At 37.0% G+C, this 23,270-nt stretch overlaps 1 protein-coding gene across 8 annotated transcripts in view; it reads right to left on the bottom strand.

Moving 5' to 3' along the window:
• Positions 1-23,270, bottom strand: part of nrcama (neuronal cell adhesion molecule a) — a 59,497-nt gene that overhangs the window by 17,164 nt on the left and 19,063 nt on the right. For 4 of the 8 annotated variants that reach the window (XM_067391823.1, XM_067391830.1, XM_067391829.1 and 1 more), the window contains exons 2-9: positions 20,790-20,861; positions 8,229-8,443; positions 4,542-4,559; positions 3,958-4,063; positions 1,273-1,466; positions 1,037-1,159; positions 552-722; positions 157-216 (exon numbers count right to left, since the gene is read on the bottom strand). In XM_067391823.1, coding sequence (XP_067247924.1) covers positions 157-216; positions 552-722; positions 1,037-1,159; positions 1,273-1,466; positions 3,958-4,063; positions 4,542-4,559; positions 8,229-8,322 — 766 coding nt within the window. In that variant the 5' untranslated portion in view covers positions 8,323-8,443; positions 20,790-20,861. The remainder of the gene's footprint in view (positions 1-156; positions 217-551; positions 723-1,036; positions 1,160-1,272; positions 1,467-3,957; positions 4,064-4,541; positions 4,560-8,228; positions 8,444-20,789; positions 20,862-23,270) is intronic. The other 4 variants (XM_067391825.1, XM_067391831.1, XM_067391827.1 and 1 more) reach the window with 3 other exon arrangements.

Genomic DNA, 23,270 nt, shown 5'->3' with positions numbered 1-23,270 from the left:
GTTGTTTGAGATCAGGGTTGGGATTCTACAGAAGTGGGTTATATTTCTGGTTATAAGTGATATATTAGGTAATGAGCTATTCCTGGTTAGGCAGAAACACAAGTTATGGGAGGGATGAAGGCTGGGTTCACTTGGAGAAGTTCTGCTAGCACTCACCACCCCAAAAATCTGAGCCATTCAAAAAAGCTGCCAACACAGTGTCATTCATAGCTTCGACTGGAATACAACAGAGAATAATGAGCATGCAGTGCTTTTTACATTTACAGGTCTCTTTTTTTATTTAAACATAAAAGGGACAATGCAACACTGTTGTTTTTTCTTGAAGCAAATATATATCTTTTTTTGTGTGTGTGTGTGTGTGTGTGTGAATAATTTGACAAATGAATCAGCATATTATGAAATTAATGTATATAAAAAATTAATGTAAAATGTAATTCTGTATATATTGTGCTAACCTAACTCGACATAAAAAGTCAGAGTTGCTTCTATTACATAACCTGATTTACACAAATGCTTGTTTGGAACAGAAACTGGTGACTAAAAACACTTACTGTCCAGCACGTTGACAGTGATTGGCTGTTTCTGTTGGATAGTCTGAGTGTGTGGGAAGCGGGCATAGCAGATGTAGTCACTTCTGTTGTCCTCCATGAGCACATTGGAGAAATACAGGTCTCCGTTTAAAGCCTGGGACACACGACTGTTTTGAGGAAGTCTCTGGAAATCTGACAAAATGGAGTAGTCAAATGTTGTTTGTATTTGATTTTTGGCCTTTTGCCACCCTTATCAAGTAGTATAAGAGCAGATGGAAGCATACAGTATAAGGTCATTGTGAATACCATTTGCCAATAAAAGAAGGACCATGAAATAACAATGAGCTAAACCTCCAAAAACAGAGCAGCGAATTTACATACTTGGGTTGCCATGTATGTAAAGTATATGAAAACATAACCAAATGACATTTCAGTGGCTGCTTACACTTGGATGTGCAAGATGTGCTATTGTCATAAAAGTATGTGAATATGTGATATTTTCTTACTGTTATCCATCCAGAAGATGATTGGAGGAGGCAGGCCAGCCGGGGGTCTGCACTGCAGAACTAGAGACATTCCCCTCTGCACCGTGATTGGTTCATTTTTCTCTTTTGACCACAAGGGGGACCCTGTGAAACAGCAATGGACCCTCAATAAAAAAAACTGACAGGAGGCAACTGGAGAAATATTAAAAAAGCATTCCTGTGGCAATTTTCTCTGTGTTTAGTTGGGTCTGTCTTACTTGACTGACGAATGACGATGTTACTGGACAAGGCAGAGCCATGCTCGTTGCGGGCGATGCACTGATACACGCCCTCGTACGCCTCTGCTTTCTCTCCGCTGATGTCAATGACCAGAGTGCCTGAGTTGGGCTTCATAATAACTTTCGAATCCTTTTCCACATCAAAATGAGTGCCGTTACGTGTCCATGAAAAGCTAGAGTGAAAAGAGAAAATCCATTACGACAACATTCACACAGTGATGTTACAATCAATATTTTTATTTATAACAACATTAATCGTTCCTTACTTGTCAATCAAGTTGTTTGCATAAAGGAACAGTTCAAAAAAATGAAAACTACTTTAAAATTTGTCCACCCTCACACATCATTCAGATCTTTATTATTATTATTATTATTTTACGTGAAACATGAAAGGAGACATTTAACAGAATGTCCAAGCTGCCCTTTTCCATACAAAAAAACTGGATTGTAAATCACTTTTTAAACTTTAGTAATATTGCCGTTTGAGCATAAACAACATCTGCAAAGTTACAATGCTCAAAGTTCAATGGAAAGGGAGATCATTTCTTTTACAAAAATCGCTTTTTAGGGACTACAACCAACAGCTGGGGCACGTTCAAGCTCAAATCGGTGCGCAACGTTTTGCTACGTTTTCCGGGTTGAACGACATGTTTCCTGAAAAAAAAACAGTGTGCAACGGGTTTGAGATACGTTTTCTCTTGTTTGGTGTCAGAAATGTCAGCCCAATCAGTGGCAAGATGTATATAAACCACACGGTATTAAAGAGACGGCTCGCACAAAGGGTATTAATGTAACATAAAAATACTATACTTATATATTTTGCTGTTGTATTGTGAAGTGACACTTTAATAACTCCTCTATACTCTATACTCCTCTGATTATATAATGGTAAATATTACAATATCATAGCACAACAACAGTGATCAGCAATAATGATAAGCCTAATACAAACAATAAAAATAATATAGATCATAACACAGTCTCGGAGGTAAGAAGTGGATTATCCTTCACCTGAAATGTTTGTCTTTTCATCCTTAAATGCGAGGCAAATGTTGGATCACAATAATTAGAAGTTTCCACAAATCCCCTGACTCGATTGGGATGTTCTCTTTTATTCTGGATGGCAAGAGCAGTGACTGTAACATCGAACGTATTTTGCAGTATTAAACACGTATTTATACAGACTTCATCAACTCTTGCGTCATCAGAACAGGGTGCTCAACACATCACTGTTTCCATTTAAAAAACAATGTTTGCAACGTATTGTCGGGGCTGAACGCAGCCCTGGTAGGGATTACAACGAGCTTCCTCTCGGGTTGGTGACATCACAAACATCAAAATTTACATAAACCCTGCCCACAGGAACACACAACAAAGGGGGCAAGACCATGTTGGGCTGATTTAGAGTAGAGGAAGAGTTGTTGTAGTATAGTGTTGTTACCATACCATCATTTTACGCCGGACTGCTTCACAAACAAGGGTCAATTTAACACTGGATTTGCACAAAAGATTCAAGATCAACTCCACAGCAAGTAGATAAATTTATAAAATAATCATTCAGAAATGTCCAGTTGCGTTCTAAAAGTTGAGTCTCTCCATCAGTGTCCAACTCCGGTTTGAACAATGTAAGGCTGACAATTGTCATTTTGGCTGCGTGAGATTCTCCAACTTTGTTGTTGTTGAGCAACCAAAGCGTGAGCTGTTAAAGCTGTAAGGATGTAATATAAGTCTAAGGTGTCCCCTGAATGTGTCTGTGAAGTTTCAGCTCAAAATACCCCATCGATTTTTTTTATTCATTTTTTTAACTGCCTATTTTGGGGCATCATTAAATATGCGCCAATTCAGGCTGCGGCCCCTTTAAATTATCGTGCTCCCTGCCCCCGAGCTTGCGCTTGCCTTAAACAGTGCATAAACAAAGTTCACACAGCTAATATAACCCTCAAAATGGATCTTTACATCATATCAGTTATTATTGCTCCATCTGCCATTTTTCGCTATTGTCCTTGTTTGCTTACCTAGTCTGATGATTCAGCTGTGCACAGATCCAGATGTTAATACTGGCTGGCCTTGTCTAATGCCTTGAACATGGGCTGGCATATGCAAATATTGGGGGCGTACATACAGTATTGATGATCCCGACAGTTATGTAACAGTCGGTGTTATGTTGAGATTCGCCTGTTCTTCGGAGGTCTTTTAAACAAATCAAATTTACATAAGGAGGAGTAAACAATGGAGTTTGAGACTCATTGTATGTCATTTCCATGTACTGAACTCTTGTTATTCAACTATGCCAAGGTAAATTCAATTTTTCATTCTACGGCACCTTTAATAAATGATATGCGGGGTATTTTGAGCTGAAACTTCACAGACACATTCTGGAGACACCAGAGACAGAAAGGGGCATAATAGGTCCCCTTTAAGGTGTTTGGCAGTGTAAATTGCCACACACTTTTGTTGTATGGAAAAGAGCAGCTTGGACTTTCAGCCTAATACCTCCTTGAAATAAATAAAATAACAAATAACTAACCGATGACACAATAGCCACCATTTAAAGACCTGCATAATGTCTGAAGAAAAGTTTGGTAGGTGTTAAGCACCAAGCATCCATCCACAGCAGTGGAATCTGCAGTAGTGGTAACCATGGTGATTCAAAGTGACACCCACCTGGGATGAGGCTTTCCTTTCGCTTCGCAGTGGATAATGATGTTCTCCCGAGGGTCGATGATGTAATCCTTGGGGGACTGATGAGTTATTGTGGGAGGCTGAGGCACTGAAGCACAGAAACCAGCGTGAAGACATGCATTTCTATTTCACACACACACACACACACACACACACACACACACACACACACACACACACACACACACACACACACACACACACACACACCTTGGCACAAACCAGCACAGATGCACCACCTTTGCAGAAACTGATTCCGCAAGAAAATATCTAAAAATATAAATGTGCCCAGCTTTAGTTTATCAATGTAACAAAACCCAGAGAGACAAACAACCAAAGAGCATGCAGCATGCAGCACAAACTGTAATGAAAGTTCTTGCTGGCATGACAGATCATAGCTATAATTTACATAAAGCTTTATAGTAGGATCATTAAATGTTTAATAAAAGATATAAGAAGTTAATATGCATATCAAAATCATAAACACTTCAAACGGAAGAAAGCAAAAGAAAGTTACAGTAGATCTAATTCACAACAAATTTCACAGCAAAAGTGCCCAGACTTACATCCCTCCAGAACTTTAGCTTTTTTGTCCAAATGAATCAGGAAATACATAAGCAGAGAGTAAAAGAGTTCAAATTAGTGTAAGAGAAGAAGAGAGAAGAGAAGATCCAGCAAAATCATGTTCCCTCAAAGAAACTTCCGGAGGTGTGTTGGGCACTCGTTACCCATCATGCAACTCTCATGCCATTTCATTGTTCTAATGCAGTTGGGATGATGCTGATTGTTTGTCGATGATTCATTGGCTTTACCACCCTGACAAGGGTGCTTCATGCATTACAGACTCCAAAGATTGTAAAACAAAGAATGTTAAATTGAATTCTGAGAGTAAGAAGACAAACTACATTATCATTAAAAAGATGCTTCACTCTTACTTATGCAATCTTTTGTAACATTATACATGTCTTTACTGTCACTTTTGATCAATTTAATGCATCATTGCTGAAAAAAGTATTAATTTCTTTAAAAAAATCTTACTGACCCCAAACTATTCGCATGTAGTTGATTATCACAGCCACAGACAGAGTGATAGAAATAGAAAGATGGAGGGAGAATGACTAATGCTCTCTAAAAGTCCTTGTATACTCTGCTTACACAGTAGTGATGCTGACTTAACACACTGTCAGTATGTAAAAGGGGAAACACATCTCTAGAGAGCAGCAGCTGAGAAAAGATAAACACACTGCGAGGACTCACAGTGACATACTCAAGTGCATTTCCATTTTTATAATATTTTAGTATTTTTTTTGTGAATATTTTTTAATGAAACTAGATTAACAATCTTTAAAGGGGTCATGACATTGATTTTTTTATTATTTTATTCCTTGAGGTTTACTTATGATGTTAATAAAGTTTTTAAGGGGCAGCTTCTTAAAGGTACAATATGTAAAATTTTTGCAGTAAAATATCCAAAAACCACTAGGCTAGTGTTACATATTTTGTCCAGCTGATTACTAACAATATCTCTAATGTTTTCAACTACTTATAAATCATGAGAAAATTCCCATTCTAAACAGTGACACGGGGCAGTGCAGTCGCCTGTCAATGACATCGGTTACCCTTTGTTACCGCCTTTACTGACGTAGAAACCACATGACAACAGTGCCGTGGAGCAATACGGAAGTAGAGTCTAGCGTCCAGCAAACCACTAGTTCGCTTCAAGCAGTTCCTTATTTACTTCTTGCACGTTTTATGGTGGATTGTGTTACTTATTTATGTAACATAATTACTGTTTACCATCTGCCGCTGGTTCTGTCGACAAGGACAGCTCCCGTAAACTCATGACCGGAAAAGCGGAAGCGGCGCCGGCGACTGTGTCATAATGAAAGTCCCGCTGCTCGTTCAGCTCCCGCAACACTCGGTCCTGCTCTGCTTCATACTACAGTAACGTTAATAATCGCATCCACGAACATGAGTTCTTCCAGACTCCAATCCCTATTCTTTTCCACCGCCCGTTGAGATGGAGACCACATGTCCCAAGTTTCCGCTCTAAAACTTGACGTCATCAAACTACGCCTTTGTTTTGAATAGGCTTCTAGCGACCTCTAGCGGAAAAAAATATCACAAATTGTACCTTTAAGGCCCTGTCAGTAAACAGCCACTGTTATGATTGGCTAACGTCATTGCATAGGAAACAGTATCAACACCCACTCGATATTGCATGCTCCTATGTTGAAAAATTAAGGAGCGCAATCAAAAAAAAAAATATTTATGCATATTGTGGGGCTTTACATCATAAACAAAATACACCAGGACTCTTATTTTGAAATGCTTTATTCAAACAGATGATGGAGATAAAATATGCTCTCTTACAACCGTTGACATTACAATACAAACACCTTGAAGTAAACATAATTTCATCAACAGTAGTTCATAAGCAAATGCGTCGCATAAATGCTCGTTATTCATTTATTGCGAACTGAAACCGCGAGCCTGTTGAATGCACAACAGCACCTCGTTTTGACTTTAAAATGTGCAGCGCTTCTATTTTTTAAATGAAATCATATCCTTTGGAAGATTAATAATAACATTAGGCTGTTTCTTGATTCCTGTTTTTTCCCATTGCCAAATTTAAAGGTCCCGTTCTTCGTGATCCCATGTTTCAAACTTTAGTTAGTGTGTAATGTTGTTGTTAGAGTATAAATAAAATCTGTAAAATTTTAAAGCTCAAAGTTCAATGCCAAGCGAGATATTTTATTTAACAGAAGTCGCCTACATCGAACGGCCAGTTTGGACTACATCCCTCTACTTCCTTCTTTAATGACGTCACTAAAACAGTTTTTTGACTAACCTCCGCCCACAGGAATACACAAAAAAGGGGGCGTGGTCTTGTTTTGCACCCACGGAGAAGAGCAAGAGTTGCGTTTGTAGAGTGTGTTTGTCACCATGTCGTCGAAACGCTGTTATTTTCGTCCCGCAGTCCAATCACCTTTGTTTGGCCTTCCCAGGGACGCTGTACTTAGAGATCAATGGTTACGGCTGTTTTCCGTATGAGGTACTCTTCTGAGTGAGTGCTAACGTTGTACATTTTCTGTCGCTGCTTGTGGAGATTAAATAGTTCAGTCTCTCGGGAATTATTGTCTTTTGTGTTCATTCGGCACAACACCACAATAATCCACATGTAAAACTATGTGCAGCACATGTTATGGTAAGAGGCGTGTTCTTTCCGGGCAAGGAGCGCTAAGCTGCTGTCGAATCACAACACAGGAACGAACCGCTGGCACAATCAGAACTCGTTGCGTATTTCTGCAGGAGGGACTTCATAGAACAAGGAAGTCATCAGCCGTTATGACAGTGGAAACAGCAGTATACAGATAAGTAAATTATGTGAAAAATACTGTGTTTTTTTACACGCGAAACATGAACATGTTATATTGCACACTATAAACACAATCAAAGCTTCAAAAAACCACGAAAAACGGGACCTTTAAGACCTTTTAAAATCATAATTAAGACGTTTGTTATTGAATTTAAAAAAAATTGAGGGACATTTTTAATTTGCATGCTCCTAAATACATTTTACAGTTCGCACACATCTATTTTTAGTTGTTTATGCAAGTGAAATGCTCGCAATGTCAAGCCCTGTGTGTGGAGTACATCAGAAACTGAATGCACATCTGTATACTGTGTCCAGTGTAGACAGCATCAGTGATCATAATGGGATCTATTTGCATTTGACGCGAAGCTCACATCCATTGTAGGCAAATGTCAGCTGTTAAGCAACTGAATGCCAGTGGGCGGGGCCTATGGTGCGATGATGTATAACTATTCGTCAATGTCTTGCTCTGGAGGCAGTCATATGCAAATGTGTTTGCCTGTGTGACATCACAAATCCCACAATATTCAAACGAGCCATTTTTGGAACTTGATTAAATAAATGATTTGTTTATAATGAGGATGTTTTAAGCCATGAAACTTGCAGGATGTTCTAATATTACAAGACCTCTTTTATGTCAAAAGATTAAGGTAAATTTGATTTCATGTCATGTCATGACCCCTTTAATTTTATTTCTAATCTTGTCTAAAGACAAGATCTCCATGTCAATCACACATCTTGACTTAGTGAACTAATTCTAAAATAGGTTAGGCAGCTTTTTTTGTGCATCGCTGTCAAATTAAATCTATATTTGTGGGAATTATTACATTTTATTACATCCCATCAGATTTAATTTTGGTCACTGCGCAATACTCACGATCTAGAGGCACTTCTAATCCAGTGGTCATGTGACCCAGCAGCAGCAGCATCACAGCTCCTTCACAGAGCGTGCAACTCCTCTTCCTGTCCATGGCAGGGTGCGTTACATGAAAATCCTTCCCCTCCAGGTCAAAGCAACTGGGCCTTGTGATTCGCACTCAATGTGACCATTCAAACATGCAGTACAGGGGCATCCAAGACTAGCCAGTGAGTCTGAAAGAGAAAACAGATACAAAAACAATTACCTTTTATGCTAGTAAAAGCTTAAACAGATGGCAAGATCTTTATTAGGGAATCCATGCTGGAGACGGACAGCTCGTGTGGCCTCCGATCGTCCTGACGTACACAGAGACATGTGAGGGCACTCAGCTGGAAGAGACTAGGATGCTGTGATGGCAGCACCCTCAGCACTGGCATATGGATGTCAATACACATGGCTGAAGCACAAAATTACACAGCCTGCTGTCTGGTTCTTCAGAGGTGGGTTAAGAGACCAAAAAAAAAAAAAAAAAGGACAAATGCCTTTCCTGCTCCAGAAAGCCTTTTGTTTTATTGTTCAGCTTTTTGCATGCACTGAATAGAAATTTATGAAGCACATTCTTTCAGATGGTTAAAAGCAAAATGTGGTTTAAAAATGCAATGCCTTTCAGAAGACAACATAAAACAAAATAAAATAAAATAATGTGTATAGGAAAATAAATATATCAACTTATTAGATATATTAATTTATATTAATTCACGATCTAAACAAAACAAAACCAAATTGATTGAGACTCTTAATATAAGCTATAACATGAGTTTCCAAACCTTTTAATGTGGCATAAACATGTATACACAAGAAACTGTAAAACACATCATGATTATGATGGATGAGTGACTGCAATGTTTTCAGTGAGGAAGGAGTATAATGTGTCAGAGAAGTGAGCTAGCATTGGTGGTTCCTGCCGGTAGGTGAAGAGAGTGCTATCTGAGTGATTCTGCTGTGTAGCAGGCTGTGTCAGGAAAATGGGCTCTGCTTTGCATAATTCATGAGCTCAGAAACCTTGACGGAGTCATACAGCTAAAGAGAGAGAAAGTGAGAGAGAGAAAAGGTGCATGATTCTGTAGAGCAAAAAAATGTATCTCAAGGTGAAGGTTTCAGACATTCTCGATAGAGACAGGTTCTTTTGGATATCACAAGCACTGTGAGCATCATCCTGATCTGGAATCTATATCAAGTTTCTCTGATTCAGGACGGGGTACCTAGATACATTTTAGGCTGTGATAAATCTACAGTAAAGGCCAGTTGCTTGGATATGGTTTAAAAATGCAATGCTCTTCAGGTTAAGGCAAGTCTTTAGGAGACCCTGATTTAACAGTCTAGTCACATTACAAAAAAATGTATGGATAGGAAAATAAAAATATTAAAATTAATTTATTTATATTAATTCATGATCTAAAAGGCCTACAAAAACTCTTTAAGATGCCATAAGAGAAATAAAATGTTATTTAAAAGGCATAATCAAACATGGTGGGTCATGAACCAGGACAAAAAAAAAAAAAAAAAGACAAAACAATAAAATGTGTGGATAGGAAAATAAAAATATTAAATTTATTTATTTATATTAATTCATGATCTAAAAGGCCTACAAAAACTCTTTAAGATGCCATAAGAGAAATCTAATTTTATTTAAAAATACATAATCAAACATGGTGTGTCATGAACCAGGACAAAACAAAAAACAAAAAACAAAAAAACAAAACAAAACAAAACAAAACAAAACAAAACAAAACAAAACAAAACAAAACAAAACAAAACAAAACAAAACAAAACAAAACAAAACAAAACAAATCACAAAACAACAAAGACAAAACTAAGACAAAACAATAAAATGTGTGGATAGGAAAGTATTTAAAAGTAAAATACTGAATACAGTCAAAATGACAGATGTGAATAAAGAAACTCAAGGACCTTTTAGCACATTTTCTGGCTGAAGAAAAAGGCAAGACTCCCTCAAACACACAAAGACAAGTAGATTGAGCACATTTTCAGTATTTCAGACACAGCGTGTCTGATGGCTGCTATGGTGACAGTATGTGCTCAAGCGCCCTTTGGAAAAACCTGAACCGGTCAGCTGCAGTAGAGAGAGTGACAGTGACAATGTTTTAAATGGAAACTGTCAATCATATTTCCTGTTGCAATCAGCTTAACTTGACTAGTTATTCTTGAATATAAGAATCAGTGAAAAAAAGTAGTATGCAATGTCATCTGTGCCTTTTATGAGAGTATAAGATGTAACACAGGCCCTGTTTACACCTGGTATTAAGATGTTTTGGTTGATCAGATCAAAAGTAGATGAGGGACAAACATTCACGTTTACCTGGTGTTTTATTCTGTCTCTTTTGTCCACTTTCAACCACTTCTGTCCTGATTTCTTCGAGGAGAGGGTCTATGGGTGGGTAAATGTATGACATTTTTCAGATCTTTCTCTCTAATAGACGAAATAAGCTCACGCAATTTACATATGAATGCAATTGGAGACAACGGAAAAAAACACGGAGAGCAGAAATGAAAAATAGCCGCAAGACCACTCTGAACGTAGTCAGTGCATGTTAGAAATCAGGAATGGTGAGAGAACATTGTGCTTGGTAGGTATTTCATCTTTTTTCAGCCGACAAAGTTTAATCCTGCCCGGCTAGCGCACTTTCCATAATGTTTACCGTTAGGTCAGTAGGCAGAGAGTATGTGGTCTTTTGTGGTCATTCGAACACATTCGACCACATGAGCGTTTACACTATGAAAGCAATCTGGTCGTTTTTGACTTCTTGTGGAAGTGGTCTAAAGTTTTCAGCTGTATTTAGCATCGTCTACTTGTGATCCGATCGACCAAAACGCATTTTAATACCAGGTGTAAACAGAGCCATTAAGAAAATTCATAAAGATTCATGTCTGTGTTGGCATATGGTAGAGATGTTGCAGTCATGTCTGAATTACAAATTTGCATAGCACAAACATCATCATTTCTAATCATTAAATTCTCTGGCAATAATTCATGATTTATGACTGAATGAATTAACCAACAGATGTTGTCCCCGAATTCAGGCTATTAACATTCTGGTCAAATTAACCGAATCAAGACAAACTAATGAAAAATTCAATTACATCTCTTCATTTTTACATATATTTTCATAATAGCTCTCAGATTTGTTTTTTTTCTTTGGCCTTAAGCCACTTTTGTTAAAAAGGAGAGTGAGTAAAGACAGGAAACGGGGGAAGAGATTGGAAAATGTCATGAGATAGACTGCAGCAAGGCTCAAAATTCATAATACAGTTTTAATATACTATCTTTTATGTAATAATTATTAAATATAAATATTTATTTTAATATAAATAATAAAGTTTGTCTGCTTTTAAATAGTGGCTTTTTAAATAATAGCTCAGAGGGATGTTTTGGGTAACATCCTGGTCTCTAGAACAGAAAAAAAACTGATTTAGATACTGTGCTGAGTCATTCATATCATGACAGAACCAACAGAGATGGAGATGGCAAGATTGCTTGGATGAAGGACTAAAGGCACAGGCATCTGTCCTAAAAGTTGGATCTCAATCTAGGGCAGCAGGGCTTCGGAGGCCCCTTTTCTGGATCAACTTGGCTAAAGGCCTCTTTATTGGATGAAGACCACCCTGGATGGGCAAAAAAGATAAATACACTAAAGGGAATATGTGTCACTAAAAAGCCAGAGTCAACCTTTTTATCAACAATTTTCCATAAATGTCCAAATAAATATCCAAATATGTTATATTTAGAGACATTCACATAACTTGTGTTATTATCTATGAGTCATTATGCAAATTCACTTCCAGCAAGAGAAATTTTGCCACAGGCTTTTCCAAAACCAGTCTATTTTAGTATTCATCCCAGCATAATCCCTGCATAAATTTAGAAGAATATATGCAAATGAATGATATAATTTACATATGAATGTACTTCTACTGTAAAAAGTGAACAGAGACCATACCGTACAGTCAAAAGGACTTAATTCATATGAGTTTGTTTTGACCACATCCTACTGCTGCCTTTTGCAGGTTTGGTTCACTTGTTGTTTGTGTTGACAAGTGGTTATTCTCTTCCACGAGAAGGGAAAGATCAGAAGTCCTTGTTGCCAAACTGTCTTTTTCGTATTTGAGTTTGTTTCTCGCTATTTAAACTATGTTTTAAACAAACCTTTAGTCCGTTACCATACCTTAGTCAAGAATGTTTGCTTTTTCTACTGAAATGTCTAGTTCTAAGAATACTGTAATTACATGAATCCCTTTAATGAAACTTGTACAAGGCCACAGAAGTGTGAGAACCATCGACAGAATGTCCATTTCGGGTCTTTCAGAGTGTGTGTACTGAGGAGGGCTGGATATTACCATGAGAATGAGACACAAAATAAACTCAGACCAATATTATTAGTGACACTTCATGAAAAGTGAAAGTGTGAACTTATTCAACATTACAGACACACTGCCTAAAGCCTAAAGAAGCACTTTACAAGACAAAATTCAAATTTGTCATTTCAATTATTTCTTTAGATTTAGAAATGTAAAAACTGGATACACTGATGTAAACACTCAAAGTCAGTGGTTCATCAAAACAACACAAAACAAAAAAATACAACAACTTACAAAACAAAACAAAAAAAAAACTAAAAAAAGAGAAAATACTATGTAATATAATGTCAGCTTTCTTATAATAGTCATTTGAGCCTATTCAGTTTATGTCAAATTAATAATTCCTGTTTAATTATATACAATAAACTATTTTGGTAATTTGTTGGGTCGCAACTTAGCCTAACTTTGCCAATTTTTAACCTGCTTTGTACTGGTACAATGTCGGCAGTATACGATATGTAAATGAACAATTGCATGTCATAAACTTGTAAATGCAAGTTATAAAGTCATAATTGTGTGTTATAAAGTCAGAACTGTGAGCTATAAATTCGCAATTCTGAGAAAAAAAAAAGTCAAGTCTTTTTTTCCCTCAGAACTGGACTTTATAACTCGCAATTGCGGGTTTATATCTCACAATTCTGAGAAAAGTCAGAATTGCGAGATATAAACTCACAATTGCGAGAAAATAAGTCTGAATTGCAAAATATATACTAAATTGTGAGAAAAAAAGTCAGAATTGCAAGATATAGACTATATAAAAAGTCATAATTGCGAGTTTATTTCTCGAGTTTATATCCCGCAATTAGTATTAAACTCACAATTGCTAGTTTATATCTCGCAATTCTGACATTTTTACTCGCAATTGCAAGTTTATATCTTGTAATTCTGAGGGGAAAAAAAGTAAGAATTGTTAGATAAAAAGTAACAATTTTTCTTTTAAATTGTTTGATTCTTTGGCGGAAACGAGCTTGCATTTAAAACACTGTGTTCGTAGTCATTCAGTTGGAAATGCTAACTGCAAAATACAGAGGTTTTTCAGATTTTCATTCATTGCGTTCTCTCCATATTTACAATTCTTTGCATCCTTTAGCCACTGCCTACAACGCATCAAATACATCCTTCAATGGAAACCGAAAGTAACTCACTCCCGCTAAATGTTTACTCTATGAATTCTAGCACCCGGAAACAAAACACGTTGACACCATGACTAAATGTTTTCTAAGAAGTATTTCCTACTAAAGCAAGGCAGTATTTGACTCTGGTCAAGTGTAAAGCAGACTGATGGAAGTGGCCTTAGAAGGCAACATGTCCAGTGCATTATGAGTGAAAGGGAAGACAACAGCCTTTTTTCTTTGTTTCTCTAGTCAGGTAGCACCAATTTTTAAAATGGTTCTGCATTTCTAGTGCATAGGCAGCCAAGTTGTTTTTTTTTAAATGCCCCTTTTAGCAGTGAAGTACCCCTTTAAAACTTTTCAGAACTCAAAACAAGCCTTGACTATCATAACAAGTTGACCTCAGAAATACATAAATGATTAAAAATAATTTAATAAAAAGTTGTTGTTTTTTTAAATCACCCTTTTAAAAGTACTTTAACTGGCAAAATTAAGTACTGTATTTGCAAGCTTTCTTTTTTTTTATAGTTCACTGCCATCTGGAAAATGCACTCTCAGAAAGAGTACATGGGAAACTTATTTCCTCTGATAATACAAGTTCTTCTCAACAGCTCCTTCACTCTGAAGAAGACCTGAGTCAAGAGACCGAACCGGGCTGCTAATTTAACGATCACTCCGTGTCCATGGCAACACACTTATTACACACACATGCCTATTATAAGACACACAAAACGCAGCCAAACCCATCCATCTTTTTAATGTAAATCCAAGGAGAGGACACTACTGAGAGAAGCCCTCTCAACAGCTCTCCTCTGTCATTGGAGACTGAAAAGAATGAACCGCTCTTTACTTTAGCACAGGATGCCTTCAGGCCAAACGAGAGGGGACATGATTAAATGTCTCTTTTCACACCAAAGTCTGAAGCCCATACAGAGGGAATTAGATAAAAACAGTGGAGAAACAGATGATACAGCAGCTTTTTGCTAAAAGCTTTTGCCGTTTTTAAAGGGTTAATGTTTGTTTACCAGCTAATATGTGTTCTCTAGACAATATGCTGTTTTGTTTCGCATTTTAATTCACAAAGTGCCTCTGGGCCAATCAAATCCCTGTTTACTCGATCGGTTTTTGGAAAACATTGCTTTGACTCATTTGCAAGAGCACAAATGAAGAAGAATCAATAAGTCAAGGAAAGTGATTCAGTTATCCGTCTGAACAAACTGAGCTGGTTTCACAGCATGCATTTAATTTCAGATGCTAACACTATATGACACAACAAACTAATTTGCCTTTTGAAAGTCATATTTAGCTGTCAGTTGCACAGTATAAGCTTACAAACATTTAACTGTTCTTATTGAAGTGCTCCGTTGGCAGTTTGTCTGCCATTACCTCGTTGTTATGTTTGAAAACCAACAACTGACGCTTTCGGAAGCAAGACAATGCTAAACCACCACGCCTATTGTTTTAGAAGTTCCCTGCCAGGGTTTAGCATAGCGTTACTATCTAAATAAATGAGCTAACTTCATTTAACTGTGGTCGTATGAGGTTATCCACAGCTAAAGGGTCACTTGTTCTTGCATTGTCAGCAGAATGGGAGAGCTTTCTTTCTCTCCTGAGCTTTGGGAAGTTGCTGATTGTCAGCACGCTCCTGTCTGGCAACTCACAAACTGTATTGTTGCTTTATGCTGTTTATAGTTCAGTTAGGCTGAAAATACAGTGTGACCCGAACAACTCTGAGCAGAACTATTCTCTTCAAATATAAAGAACACACTCTAAAAATCTAAGAAGAACTCAGATGTAAAGGTGCATGTGTTTCACATTGCTTTTAACTCATACTCTATTAGACCTAGGGCAGCTTCAATCAAAATCACATGATTTCACAGGGGAAAGATAGTCTAGACTCTAGAGTAATAAAAGCTTCCTGTGAGGGCCTGTTTTTCAAGTTTCTCATTCAGGTAAATACCAGTCACTTGCATTGTAATCACAAAACTCAGGAGAATGTGGAGCACACAAAGTCTAAAATTACCTTACTAGAGCAAAATTACCCTTCTAGGTTAAAAAAAAAATGATCTCAATATAATCAAAGTGAATCTCAGACTAAAATATACTGAAGACAGAGACAGAGTACTTTTTGTCAAGCCTTCAGAAACTACTACAAAGCATTAATTATTTAAAAAGCAGCCGGGAATGTCCAGAAATGACTCAATGGTTCCTCAAGGCTGCGAGTCATAAGTCTGACTTCATTCCTGCAGTGCTTTTCCCTGAGCACATGTGTGACTATAACAGGGGGAACGTTATGTTTTATTCAACACTGACCGTAAAGGAGCTCTCAAATGTCCTGCAATCTGTTGATCAGACTATATAATCTGCCTCAGTGCTGTCCACTTGTGTAAAATCTATACTCTCTTCTCATCAGTGATGAGATACTGAGATGGTGGGTCACGCATTTCATAAAAGACCTCCTCTAAGAGAGGCCACAATACTGTAAACCAGACTTATTTGTATTCTGGAGAAACACAGTGAGGGTTGGGGGGGGGGGGGGGGGGTCTCAATGACCAGACATGATGACTCTAGAAAGATGACAAGAAGGTCAAAGCAGTGAAAGAAGCATTTCTATGGTTCCAGCATGGTTTGAATGTGAATTATTTTTGCTATGGTGGTTCTCAGTGTTGGGGGTAATGCATTAAAAGTAACTTGAGTTACGTAATCAAATTACTTTTTTCAAGTAACTAGTAAAGTACTGTTAATTGAAAATAACTGACAGAGAAGACAGAGCAGGTTACTTTTGATATGAAAGTCTCAAATTTTGTCATTTTTAAAAGAAATTTAAACAATAAATACCGTTTTGTGGCTCTTTAATGTGTCGTGATAGATTGTTGTAGCACCTCAGTTCAAGCGGCTCGTGAACCGATCATCTTTTCCTACTAGTTAATTTATAGCATCAAATAAACATTAATGAACATCAGAAGGAATGTTGTTATAACTGCGGAAAGACATCAGTACGCACCATTTTTCAAGTTCAAGTCCACTGACGTTAATCTACTAACTCCCCTGACTGCTTTTCCAGACAAAACAGCGGATTTGGCGTTATGATTGCTTAGATCGCCTGTCAAATCAAACTCCCTTCTGGATCGGAGTGTGGATCACCTGTGACTGAATGTATTCATTGTCTGACTGTATGCACTAAACCGTGACATCCATACAGTGACGGTTCAGGACAAATACATGTACCATTACACCCCTAAAAAAACAGTAAAATTTATGATATATCATACCTTAATTTAAATACATTAATTAATTGTACAGATAATAAATAAATATCTATGTGCATAACCTGCTAAGTTATTCAACAGAATGAATAACTAGGAGAGATTATTATATATATATATATATATATATATATATATATATATATATATATATATATATATATATATATATATATATATATATATATATATATATATATATATATATATATATATATATATACTATTCTATTTCAGAATACTGGAGGAAATGACAGAGAACCGGATGTTATTAATTCATTTGTTTTAAAGGTGCCCTAGAATAAAAATTTGAATTTACCTGGGCATAGTTAAATAACAAGAGTTCAGTACATGGAAAATACATACAATGAGTTTCAAACCCCATTGCTTCCTCCTTCTTATGTAAATCTCATTTATTTAAAAGACTTCTGGAAAACACGTGAATCTCAACATAACACCGACTGTTACGTAACAGTTGGGATCATTAATATTTATGACCCCAATATTTGCATATATGCCAGCCCATGTTCAAGGCATTAGACAAGTAAAGGCAGTATTAACGTCTGGATCGGTGCACAGACAAGGTAAGCAAGCAAGAACAACAGCGAAAAATGGCAGATGTAGCAATAATAAGTGACATGATCCATGATCCATGATATCATGATATTTTTTATTTATTATTTCTTTCTAAATGTTTCATTAGCATGTTGCTAACGTACTGTTAAATGTTGTTAAAGTTACCATCGTTTCTTACTGTATTCACAGAGACAAGAGCCGTCGCTATTTTCATTTTTAAACACTTGCAGTCTGTATAATGCATAAACACAAATTCATTCTTTATAAATCTCTCCAACAGTGTAGCAATAGCCATTAGCCACAGAGCACCATCAAACTCATTCAGAATCAAACGTAAACATCAAAATAAATACTTTACTCACATAATTCGAAGCATGCATACAGCATGCATGATGAACATCTTGTAAAGATCCATTTGAGGGTTATATTAGCTGTTTGAACTTTGTAAACGCGCTGTATTATAGTCGAGAGCTCGTGTGGCAGGGAGCTGGCGAATTAAAGGGGCGGCGCGCTGCCAAAATCAGTGTATAGTTAATGATGGCCCAAAATAGGCAGTTAAAAAAATAAAAAAATAAAAATCTATGGGTTATTTTGAGCTGAAACTTCACAGACACATTCAGGAGACACCTTAGACTTATATTACATCTTGTGAAAAAGCATTCTTGGGCACCTTTAATTACGAATTTAAAAATATGCTACCAGTTTACTACCAATTCTTTTTTTTTTTTTTTCATACTTTATTTTTAAATAATACATTTAATAATAAAATGTATTAATTCATTCATTCACTATTCTGTTTCTATGCAATTTTCTATTATCTCTTTTGACAGTTTATTTTAGAGAATACAGAAGGAAAGGATGGGTTGGCACACTGCTCTCTCTGTTCCATCTGTTCGGCACTCGGATAAACTGTGGTCATCTGTCCACATGCTGTATGTGGGTAAAAAGGAGATTTTACAGTATGTGCCGATATCACTGCCATTACAGAGTTCAAAATGCTCTATGATGTAATAGTTGTCATCTAATCCTTTTGTGGAGCAGGAACAGAATTCTCAAGCAATACATTTAGCTGTAGTTATAAAGCTAGAGTTCAAATCTGCATTGCAGGCAAATATTAAAGGGATAGTTCACAAACAAATAAATAAATAATTAAAAAATACTTGGAATATAGTGTACAAGTTGACTGCTTTTATGATGCTTGAGGTAGTTATTCACTGAAAATCAGGCTTGCTTGCCCTGGTCACCATTCACTTTTATGGAAAAGAGAAGCATGAACATTCTGCTTTTGTGTTCCAATGAAGAAAGTATTGCAAGTCATTCAGGTTTCAAATGACATGAGGGTGAGTAAATAATGACATTCAACTATTATTTTAAGTCAGACTGAAAAATCACCATGCAAATATATCACAAAATGTGTCTCAGTCCACACAAACAAACAAATGTTGACAGCATTATACGTCATAAAAACAACTGCCCAACAGCATCATCATCATGGCACAAGATCACTGTCTGTTTCTATCTGCTCTTTTCTACTAAACACAGCTGAGCTCTAGAGAACACCGTCTGCATATCTGCTCTAACGGGGACAGACGCTCTCAGTAATGTCTGAGCACAGCAGGGATCATCATTAGGGAAAAATCACATTCAAATTCATTTCAAGTTAAATCTTTAAAACACAGTTTTAATCATATTATCAGTGTCTGAAGCATGTAAAACATATTCAACCCATGCCACTCCTTTGAACCACTATCAACTGCATTCCTACAGCAAGAAGTCAAGTATGTAGTGTGTTTTTAACACATTAGTCATGGCAGGAATATGAAGGATTCTGGATAATCTCAACAGAACTCAATCAGATTTGTCATTATTTATTCTACAGATTCATCATATTTGCTATGGTGAATTTCCCTGAATTAAATCAGATTAGATTATATAAGGCTTTTCTGATCCATTGGCTTTTTTTGTAGGAAGTGTCTCACTTGTTGCCTAACACTGCTGACAGCCCGGTTTGTGCCCTCAGAGGCAGAATCGAACGCTTTGGATGACAGAAGCAGCATATGTAAGCTTCAACTGCAGGTTCAGCATAAAAACTGATCAGCACTTTCAAGTTTTATTCCCCCTACAATGTGTACATTTGATCTTACTATGTGTTTTTGTATACTTCACACTTTTAGCTACTACCTTGCATCTTAATTTATTTATTATTTTGGTTTCAGATCCCTCAAAATGAAAGTTAAAAATAGTCCACACAAAAATGTTGCCACAAACCAAATCCATATGACTTACTTTCTTCTGTGGAACGCAGATTGAGAAATCCTGTCACACATTTCCATGCAATTACAACAAATTTGGACTCAAAATGACCCAAAAGCAGTAAACACCATCAGATTATCATAAAAGTAATCCATATGACTGCATGTGTTGAGAGGAACAAATTGAAATTTATATTGACTTGGCATCCATGCTAATTTTGCAAGAAGTAGTGATGCCCGATTCACAAACAAATAGTTCTTTCCAGATCTTTTCAATCAACTGATTCACTTCAAAAACTCGTCTGAATGATTTGTTTTCATGAATGATTCAGTTCCTAACCTAACGTAACCTAAGTTATCATACAGTATGAATTCAGAAGTCCACTTTTATGATACTTATAATTCTTTTGGGTCCTTTTAAAGCTTTTAAAGAGCCAGTGCCCAGTCTTGTTATTGAAGGAAAACAGTGTTCAAAATGTTTTCATTTTGTGAATCAACATAATTGTTTCATTTTTGGGTGAACTATGATTTTTTACAATTTATATACAAAATCTATTTTAGTGTATAATAAAAAAAAAGCATGCAAAAGAACACAACTGCACAAACAACCTAATCACAGAGTATAAGAGAGATCAGACACATTTCACAGCTTTCAACATGGTAACAATCTGTCAGCACAGCAGTGTGTGTAAGCGGCCAAAATATGCTAATTTCTTTCAGTTTCAGTAACAGTTTTTAGTTCTCATGGTGAAATGAGGAGGGATATGTGTCATAAATCCAAACTTATCAATCATTCTTTTTCATCTTTTTTCTTTTCATGTCTCTACTCTGTTCCTCTCTCTGTCTGAAAAGAAACAGCCACTGAATTACAATCACTACATCAAAAAGTCAGTGAAAACGCATACAAATGAAAAAATGCAGTGAGCCACATCTTACCCGTTCAGACTGTAAGAAAGAGCAGATCCTGTAGTTCCAACCAGACGTCAGCAGCTCAGAATGGTGTGGACACTGTAAAAAACAATCCCACTGTTACAAGAAGAACTCTGATCTGACAAAGGAAATGACTGAGGAACGTGTCAAACGACTGAAGGACATTATGACTAAAGGACAAAAGACTTTCTAGATCACAGATGCACCAAAAAGTGAATAAAAAAAGTGTTATTTCATGCCCCACTGGGATTTCTAAACATTATTGCTTCTGTGCAAACACAAAGCCATGCCGTAGATCAGCAGAAAGAGTAACAGAGGGACCTGCTTTCAACGGCACCCCCTAGGCACCTCTACATCACACGTGCTGGTTCATGGTCGTGCATATATTAGCATTCTCCCTCGAGACGCACGCATTCATTTCACATTAACAGAAACACCGCCGCTGACACAGCTTCCCCCCTCCATCTTTTGATGGGAGACGGACCACAAAGACGCTGTGAGGGAGAGCCGCGTCGCGTTACTGCATTGTTTTCTCGAATTTGAAGCAAACTGAGGAAACCTTCAGCCTCTAGTGAAGCTGTCACACACAGCTGCCGTCTCACAGAGACCAGAAAGAGGGAGAGAGAGAAACAGGCAATAAAACAACAACAAAAAAATTCACACTAACTACCTCCCACCTCTCAGAGCTGACCTGAGGTGTTGTCATGGAGACGGGCCGCATGCCGGCACGATGGGGCAAGAGAGAGAGAAAGAGAAAGAGGGATGAAGGGGGTTCTGAGAGAATGCAATATCTAGAGACTGAGAGACAGATCTAAAAATGTATCACCATTATCTGCACCTGTCTTTTCTTTTTACATCCATCCATCTTCCATCCATTTCCTTATTCATTCAACTATCCAATTCTTTTTTCATCCATCTATTTCTTTTTTCAAACATCCATTTATTTATTTTTTTTATCCATGCATCTATTCACCCATTTCCCAACCATTTATCCATCCATTCCTTTTTTCATCCATCATCCATCCATCTACCTACCTATCCATACATATCAATTTCTTGTTTCATCCATCCATCCATTCATCCCTTTCCCAACCATTCATTTATCCATCCAACAATTTATCATCCATACATTCCTTTTTCCATCCATTTATTTATCAATCTACCTATCCATTTCTTGTTTCATCCATCCATCTACCTACCCATTTCTTGTTCTATCCATCCATCCATCCATCCATCTACCTATCCATTTCTCATTTCATCCATCCATCTACCTATCCATTTCTCATTTCATCCATCCATCCACCTATCCATTTCTTGTTTCATCCATCCATCCATCCATCCATCCATCTACCTATCCATTTCTCATTTCATCCATCCATCCACCTATCCATTTCTTGTTTCATCCATCCATCTACCTACCCATTTCTTGTTCTATCCATCCATCCATCCATCCATCCATCCATCTACCTATCCATTTCTCATTTCATCCATCCATCTACCTATCCATTTCTCATTTCATCCATCCATCCACCTATCCATTTCTTGTTTCATCCATCCATCCATCCATCCATCCATCCACCTATCCATTTCTTGTTTCATCCATCCATCCATCCATCCATCCATCCATCTACCTATCCATTTCTCATTTCATCCATCCATCCACCTATCCATTTCTTGTTTCATCCATCCATCCATCCATCCATCCATCCATCCATCCATTTATCCATTTCTTGTTTCATCCATCCATCTACCTATCCATTTCTTGTTTCATCCATCCATCCATCCATCTACCTATCCATTTCTTGTTTCATCCATCCATCTACCTATCCATTTCTTGTTTCATCCATCCATCCATCCATCCATCCATCCATTTATCCATTTCTTGTTTCATCCATCCATCTACCTATCCATTTCTTGTTTCATCCATCAATCCATTTATCCATTTCTTGTTTCACCCATCCATCCCTCCCTCCATCCATCCATCCATCCATTTATCCATCTACCTATCCATTTCTTGTTTCATCCACCTATTCATCCTACCTATCCACCCATATATCAGTTTCTTTTTCATCCATTCATCCATTTACACATCCATTTTTTCATCTATCTATCCACCCATCCATCCGATTTGTTTCATCCATCCAATTCTTTTTTCATCCATCCATTTCTTTTTTCAAACATCCATTCATGTCTTTTTCATCCATCCATTCATCCATTTCCCATCCATTCATTTTTGCATCCAACCATTTATCATCCATCATTCCTTTTTCATCCATCCATTTATCCATCTACCTATCCATTTCTTGTTCCATTCATCCATCCATTTATCATCCATCTATCCACCCACCCATATATCCATTTACACTTCCTTTTTTTATTTTCATCTATCCATCCACCCACCCATCCATCCTATTTTTTGTTCATCCCTCCATCCACCCATCCATTCTATTTTTGTTTCATCCATCCATCCATCCATCCATTTCTTTA

The sequence above is a fragment of the Chanodichthys erythropterus genome, chromosome 8, assembly GCF_024489055.1.
Source record: "Chanodichthys erythropterus isolate Z2021 chromosome 8, ASM2448905v1, whole genome shotgun sequence".
Lineage (NCBI taxonomy): Eukaryota > Metazoa > Chordata > Actinopteri > Cypriniformes > Xenocyprididae > Chanodichthys > Chanodichthys erythropterus.
This window is presented reverse-complemented; position numbering and strand designations above follow the sequence as displayed.